Source organism: Eucalyptus grandis, chromosome 4 (assembly GCF_016545825.1).
Source record: "Eucalyptus grandis isolate ANBG69807.140 chromosome 4, ASM1654582v1, whole genome shotgun sequence".
NCBI lineage: Eukaryota > Viridiplantae > Streptophyta > Magnoliopsida > Myrtales > Myrtaceae > Eucalyptus > Eucalyptus grandis.
In genome coordinates this window covers 24,635,363-24,642,520 of record NC_052615.1, presented here as the reverse complement: position 1 = coordinate 24,642,520, position 7,158 = coordinate 24,635,363, and the positions used below count along the sequence as shown (strand labels likewise).

The 7,158-nt window shown below is 39.2% G+C and overlaps 1 protein-coding gene across 1 annotated transcript; it reads left to right on the top strand.

Moving 5' to 3' along the window:
• The first annotated feature begins 1,307 nt into the window (after positions 1-1,307).
• LOC104441327 (ras-related protein RABH1b) lies at positions 1,308-6,556 on the top strand. Its single transcript, XM_010054443.3, has 6 exons — positions 1,308-1,630; positions 2,876-2,946; positions 3,868-3,956; positions 4,915-5,026; positions 5,299-5,389; positions 6,062-6,556. The coding sequence occupies exons 1-6, from the start codon at positions 1,514-1,516 to the stop codon at positions 6,206-6,208; spliced, it is 627 nt and encodes a 208-aa protein (XP_010052745.2). The 5' UTR covers positions 1,308-1,513; the 3' UTR covers positions 6,209-6,556.
• The last annotated feature ends 602 nt before the right edge of the window (positions 6,557-7,158 follow it).

Here is a 7,158-nt window from a genome sequence, read left to right as displayed (position 1 = left end):
GCTACATAGGATATTAAAAAAATATTATTAAAAATATCCATGTTTACGTCAATCATATTACATAGGACAGTCGGTATCCACATTAGCAATATCCAATCAAATTTGGCAAAACCTAAAATTGTTTATAACTAAATTGACACAATCAAAAGATTTACAATTGCATTGGACAAGTGCAATAGAATTAGAACTTTTTGGATAATTGTCCCATACTAACCTAATACGACCTTTTCTTTTTTATATAAAGCACAATTTATTTTGTAGAAAATATGTTTCAAAAAAAATTCCTCATTTACTAATAAAATCAATATATATATTTGAAAATATGACTAGAAATTGGGACTTGGATGGGAAACTCTTCCATTGGACATGAAAATCCCAACTCTAGTCTTAGGTCCTTGGACCCCAAGCCAGAGTCTTCAATGCCTACCCTCCCAACTCTAGTCTTAGGTCCTTGGATCCCAAGCTGGAGTCTTCAACACCTACTCTCAAGTCTATTGAGGTCGAGCTTGAGGCCTTAGTGTCCATGCCCAATGTCCACAAAGGTTGAGCATGGGACCCCAACACCCATGCTTGAACCCTTAGCACCTAGGTTAGGTCCATAAAGTCCATGTCCGTGTTTATGATGCTCAAGCTGGGGTGTTCAGACTTAGGTCCAGATCATTGACACTTAGGCTCAGGTCTCCAGTGCCCAAGTGAGTGCCCATCAAGCCCTAGGCACGGGATTTTGGTACACCCATGTGCAAGACCATCGAGGCCAAGGCTTGAGTGCCCCAAGTTCATCAAGGCTAAGCCTAGGACTCCGGGGCCCACATCCAAATATATAAAGGCGAGGCCTAGGTCCATTGAGGTCAAGGATAGTACTTAGTGTCGAGCCCAAGCCTAGCTTTGATGGATGTTGTGGACCCTAGCACAAACACCAAGGTCTCGCACTCAATATTCATGGACTCGAGCCCAGTCTCAATGGACTCAAGCTCAAGTGCTAGGGATCCAAGCATAGGGACCAGGTTCTTAAACTCGGGACTGAGGTGCCTGCGCAGTCAAGGTCCATCAAGATTAGACCCAAGACCCTAGTATCTATGCCCAGTCTTCGGTTGCAAAATCCCGGTGCTCATTCCTGATTCCCTGACGGTCACTGGCGCCGGAATAGTATATCACTATTCAGAGAAATCGACAGGAAATGAAATTCGGTCGGGTCTTGACCCGCAATCACACCCTTCTTTGAATTGTATCAAAATGGAACACCATTTCACGCGGACGGAGCCAATCGTCACCCCTCTCTCTCCTCTTCTCTCTCTCTCTCTTTCGTATAATTAATAGGCAAAATACAAAACCAAACAAATCGCTCATCGATTCGGCACAGAAAATCCACCCTTCCAGCGACGAGGTCCTGAGATCTCGATCTCGATCTCGCTCTCGCTCTCGCTCCCGCTCCATTAGCTTTTCGAGGCGAGATCTCAACCTTCCTCCGATCCGCTGCGGGGGTTCGTCTTGATTCGGCCGACGGAGAGAAACTATGGCCCCGGTCTCGGCTCTCGCCAAGTACAAGCTCGTCTTCCTCGGAGACCAATCCGTCGGCAAGACCAGCATCATCACTCGCTTCATGTACGACAAGTTCGACAACACGTACCAGGTCTCTCTCTCTCTTTCTCTCTCTCTCTTTAACGACCTATTCGGCATGTCTTCTGGGTCGGTGGCGCTGATGGAATCCCGATCGCTTCTTGTCATTTCGTTGTTGTCTGAGTGATGCTTGGGTAGCGATCGGTTTTTCCGTTCGATGATTGAATTGGGTCCTCGTGTTTGTTCTCGATGCGATGATGGTGATGGGTTTGATCTTGATCCGTAGCCCCAGCTGTGGATCTTATAGCGGTGGTCATTTCGTGCTATCGGATTCCTCTATCACTTTTGGGAGATCCAATGGTACCTTCATGATTGAGTGGGCATCTAGCATTGTTGCTGGCGTTCCCCGTCTCAGCTTCATGTGTTTATGTTTTATATATGCAGTTGGCAAGATCGTCTAAATTGATGTTCTTCTGGTTGTCGAGCACATCAAAGTTTCGGTTGTTGGGGCATTTTGCCTTGGTTGATGTTGAAGTTTCATGAAAATGGGCCCTGAATATTAATCTTGGCTGATCACGTAGATTAGAGAGTGGGGAAAATCTTATGCTTATTTCAACTTTTTGTAAATTAGCACTTTTAAAAGATGTTAAGTAGAAATTTGACGAGGGGATGCTGTCAATTTGTTGTAAATAGGTTGTCATAGATTTGGCCTAACTTTTGGCTCTTTGTGAGAATCGTAAACACTGGGAGGTGGCCATCCAAAGTTTTAAATGTAATACCTTTGTGAAAATGTGCTAAGCTGAAGACTTCTGTATATTTCAATAGCAGGCTTCACAAAAATTTTCTCTCTTTAATTGTTGGCATGTTTCACATGAAGTAATCCTATTAAGGGTACTGGATAGGTTGATTGGCTGTTTTTATGTTTTCATGTTGAAAGTATAACAGCAGAAATACATTTTTGATAAAATTTTATGGGACATGAAGGTTTTGGGGGCATTACCTCTGAGCTAATCCTTTTATTTGCATTATAGTGTCCCGCAAAAGCAGTTCATAATACTTATTTCTGAACTTTAAGGTGCCATGATGACATTTACCTTTCATGATACTAACATGTTAGTCGTGGTGGATTTTAGCTGCATCTGCGAAAGATTTTTTTCGTGTTTCCCTCTAGGTACCTTCATTTGATGTTTTTTAACATGGTTGAGTTATTGACTTTTCTGTGCATAAAATCTTCTCAGTAAACTTCCTGCTGTCCTATGATGCATTTGAATACTGTAGCACATTAACTTAAGCTTTTTGTGGTATTACAATTGTCCAGGCCACTATCGGTATTGATTTTTTATCAAAGACGATGTACTTGGAAGATCGAACTGTACGGTTGCAGCTCTGGTGAGATTTTAGTTAGTTTTCATGTTATGGGTGCACATATAGCTCCTCGTACGATGTTGGTTTCTAGTGTTCATTACATGATGCATCCACAACGTTATGATGTAATAAGCAGAGATGGTACGTGGGTTGGCCCATAAGTTGGCCGTTTTGAAGAAAAAATGTTGACTCGTGGAAACTGGGGTTGTATATGGATAGTCACAATATCAATTTGTCATCATGCATGATAGTCGTATGACATTGAAGCAGTTGCAAATTTGTATGGTTGAGGCTCTCGTGAAACCAGAGTTTGTCCAATATGCAAAAATGACCAAAGGTGCAATTTTATTGCCACTTATGAATTGACATGAGTAAGTAGTTTTCTAGGTTCAGTCAATCATGGTTCTTATTGTTGATTTACCTGTGTATCACAACAGTATTAGCTGATGATGAGATTACTGAAGAGAGTTTTTCAATAGTTTTTGTGGCCACTAAGTAGCAGTGTTTAGAAACTCTTCAAAACTAGCCGATTAAACAGTTTACCAAGTAGCAGTTATTCTCTTGGTATGGTTTTTTGATTGGTTCAATGGCTTCAACAGGGTAACAGAAACTGATCAGTTCAGTCTTTGGTATAGTTTGTAAAGACTGCTGAATATTCTTCCACCTATTTAGTTCTTCATGACATCATTTTCTACAAGTTGTCATGTTAGTCCTGTGGATGGTTGAGTTAGAGTTACACTACCAGCTTGTGAGTGTAGATTTGATTTATAATGCTTGTATTAAGGTTTATTTTTGACTGAGAAACATAAAATAGTATATTTCTGCACCTATTTTTTGTTGTTGTCCTGATTGGATATGGCTTCTTTTAGTGCGGCAGGATATGCATCGATCCTTTTGTGACAATGTGTCACTTGCATTAAAATCAAATGCTGATGTGTATTGCAGGGATACTGCTGGACAAGAAAGGTTTCGGAGCCTGATACCAAGTTACATAAGGGATTCTTCTGTAGCAGTCATTGTTTTTGATGTTGCAAGTATGATATTCTTGTTTCTGTTCCACCTAACCTCATGTCGTTGGATGAAAATTATTGTCCCAACATGCAGTATGTATCAGAAGTTGTTTCTAGTCATATATCTGATTTCGGAGTTCTTTCTTTGCTATCAAATTCATATGCATTCTTCATCTTGTTAGGTGTCTCATCAATAAATATCTCCATATGCATGGGTTTGTGTGGCTTTCTTTTTCTTCTCACTGATTTTCTATTTTAGTTCCTCATGCCTGTTTTATCTTCCCATTCTGCATGTAATTCACGGATAGTGAATCCATCCTACTTCTATATTGGCTTCCTATCAGAAAGGGGATTTTAAGTCTTAACCTTCTCTATTTTAATTAAAATCCTGCTTGGTTTGCAACATTGGTTAAGGAATTGTGATTAAGTACCATTGTAAGAAAGTGCTTTGTGACTTAACCATTTAAATACTATATATTGAAATAGGGAATAATGCTAGATCAAATACATTACATCTCCTGAGCTTCTTGCCTTCTTCATTTTTAGTTCCTTCCCATTTTGTCTTTTATCTCTTGTGCGTGTGCACGTGCACGTGCAGCTCTTTTTTATCTTTTTCTTTTTCTTTTTCTTTTTTTCAAAATTTGGGTCTGGGACATCTGGATCACACCCTTGGCGCCCATGAACAATTTTCTTTCCTAACAGAAGCTAGGAAGTTTAGGTTCTAGCAGTAGGTAGAATAGGTAGAAAATGCCAAATGCATTCTTTAAGTTGTGAATTATGACATAAGAATATAAATATTTGTGCATTTGTGGGAGTTATAAATGCCAAATTGCAATTATTTGTAATTTGAGCTTCTTATTTCTTAATCCCAGAAAATCATTAAAAAAGCCGTAGTAGTAAGTAGGAAGTACCTTAACAAGCTCTTAGTTTGCATGCAATTTGTCATTCAGCTAATATTGTTTCACTTTATATGGTTGGTCAGGCCGACAATCATTCCTCAATACTTCCAAATGGATTGAGGAGGTCCGCACTGAAAGGGGAAGCGATGTTATCATTGTACTTGTTGGAAACAAAACCGATCTAGTGGATAAGAGGTAAGTTTGCTCTATTTTATACTTTGGAATGAATTAAAGCTGTTTATCATGGGAATAAGAGTTACTGGTTTGCTTTTGAAGTTAAATTTCATTCTCTGCTACCTTGAATTCTTGCAAGACTGCATTTCTCAACATTTGGTGTGCTCTTTGACTCTAATGTCATTAATAACAAGAAAATATTTTTCTTGTGAGTGTGGGAGATTACATTCTTCCTGTGGTCAATCTTTTAGACGTTACCTTCACCTCATGTTTTGCTTCTTTATATTGGCCAGGCAAGTGTCGATAGAAGAGGGAGAAGCCAAAGCTCGTGAGTTGAATGTGATGTTCATTGAAACTAGTGCAAAAGCTGGGTTCAACATAAAGGTAATCACCAAATGACTTGAAACTACTTGTTCCTGGCATTAAACAGCAAGCATGCTTTTTTTTCTGTACAGAAAGAGTTTCTATTTACAACTGTCAATCTACTAGCATATCCATACGGTAATGTTATGAGAGAGAGATCATCTGACTTGGAAATTCAAGCATTGTTTTTATGATACTAAAAGTTTAGAGTCCATGTAATAGGTTATAGCCCAAAAAGAAGTCTTATATAGTTAACCTTCTGAATACACTTTCTTACCATTCCCAAAGTTCCTATTATCTCCAGGCAATAATAAAATGGATCTAGTGGATGACTCTACTCTCAAATACATCATTGTTTGTTATTCCTTTCCATGCTAAATGAAAAAACGATGGCAGTAATATTGGACACTTGATGATAGTTAACCAGTGGTCAGATCGCTATTATTAATCGCGTGACAACCATATGTTTAGAAAACTGCTCTCTTTCATTCACTTTCTTATAGTGAAGTGTCAATGTATCATACAGGATGGTAAAGCATACCCTGATCTTCAGTTGATCTGTCATTTAAGCTACTTTCCCTTCTACTTGTGTCGATTAGTTCATGTTCATGCTCACTTTTAATGTAAATGTATTTTGTTGCAAGTCGATCACTGGGCAAAATGTAAATTATCTTTTCGAACTTGTTTGTCTAGGCTTTGTTCCGTAAGATTGCAGCCGCCTTGCCAGGAATGGAGACACTTTCTTCAACGAAGCAAGAAGACATGGTTGACGTCAATCTTAAGTCTACCAACCCAAATGCGTCTCAGTCACAACAGCAGTCTGGAGGATGTGCCTGTTGATAGATTCACGCCTGAGCATGTCATCTTTGCTGAACATCGTCTCGATATATGCTTCCTTTGTCATTTTGAAGTGTCTTGTAAGTTTATATTCTCATTTCCTTTTCATAGCATGGAGATTTTGGTCGGTTTGTTTTTGCTTGTCCTCATACATAGGATTCGTCTGATTAGCCTTTTAGGTACTGATGTTTTAAACCTGGAATGACTCAGACTAGTACTAGTATTGTGATATAATTGAAGTCTGTTTCCATTCTCGAAGTGGAAGAAAGGACCTTGCCGATAGAGTCGGGATTTCTTGGTCTCTTTGCATTTATGTTGAGGAATATAGAGAGCTGCAATGCTATTGAATTACATACCCGTGTGAATATTTTCATGCTGGAAATACAAATTGCAATAGTTTCAATGGAGGGTTGGCTGGTCATCTCTTCGTGGTCTCCCTCTTTACTTTCTTTGTTTCTGTGTCCCTCGAAATCCTCGATGAGTCGCTGAAAGTTGATGAGAAGAAATGAGATGAGTTACATCATAAAGTGTGGCCTGAACACAATTCATAGCCATGCGTGGCTAGGGCAGAATTTCACAGCGTCCTCGCCTGCCGTCAATGTTTGTCATTAGCTTTTATCTACTTTTAGTTGGAGCGATGAGGAAACTTACATCTTAGTTTTTACTACTCTACTAGTCGTTCGATCTGCGCTTTGCGCAACATTTCGTTCTAACAGATCTCGCGGAGTTGGTTTATAGGGAATACAAGGATGAAACAACGGATAACTGATTAAATAGATCTTAATGGACAAAAATCTAATATCAAACCAAGTAGATATTAGAAATTAATTGTGATTCATTTTATGCTAAACACTTCTTCGGGATGGAATTTTTAGCCATATAACTCAACATAAATACTTCATTTAAGTAAGCAAAGAGTGATTGTTCAAAGCATAAAATAGTCCGTGGAGCCG

Excerpts from the sequence above, each read along its gene's own strand:
- LOC104441327 (XM_010054443.3), top strand. The coding sequence starts at position 1,514 with ATGGCCCCGGTCTCGGCTCTCGCCAAGTACAAGCTCGTCTTCCTCGGA. Across the intron at positions 3,957-4,914 it reads CATTGTTTTTGATGTTGCAA|GCCGACAATCATTCCTCAAT; the intron begins GTATGATATTCT and ends ATGGTTGGTCAG. Across the intron at positions 5,390-6,061 it reads AAGCTGGGTTCAACATAAAG|GCTTTGTTCCGTAAGATTGC; the intron begins GTAATCACCAAA and ends TTGTTTGTCTAG.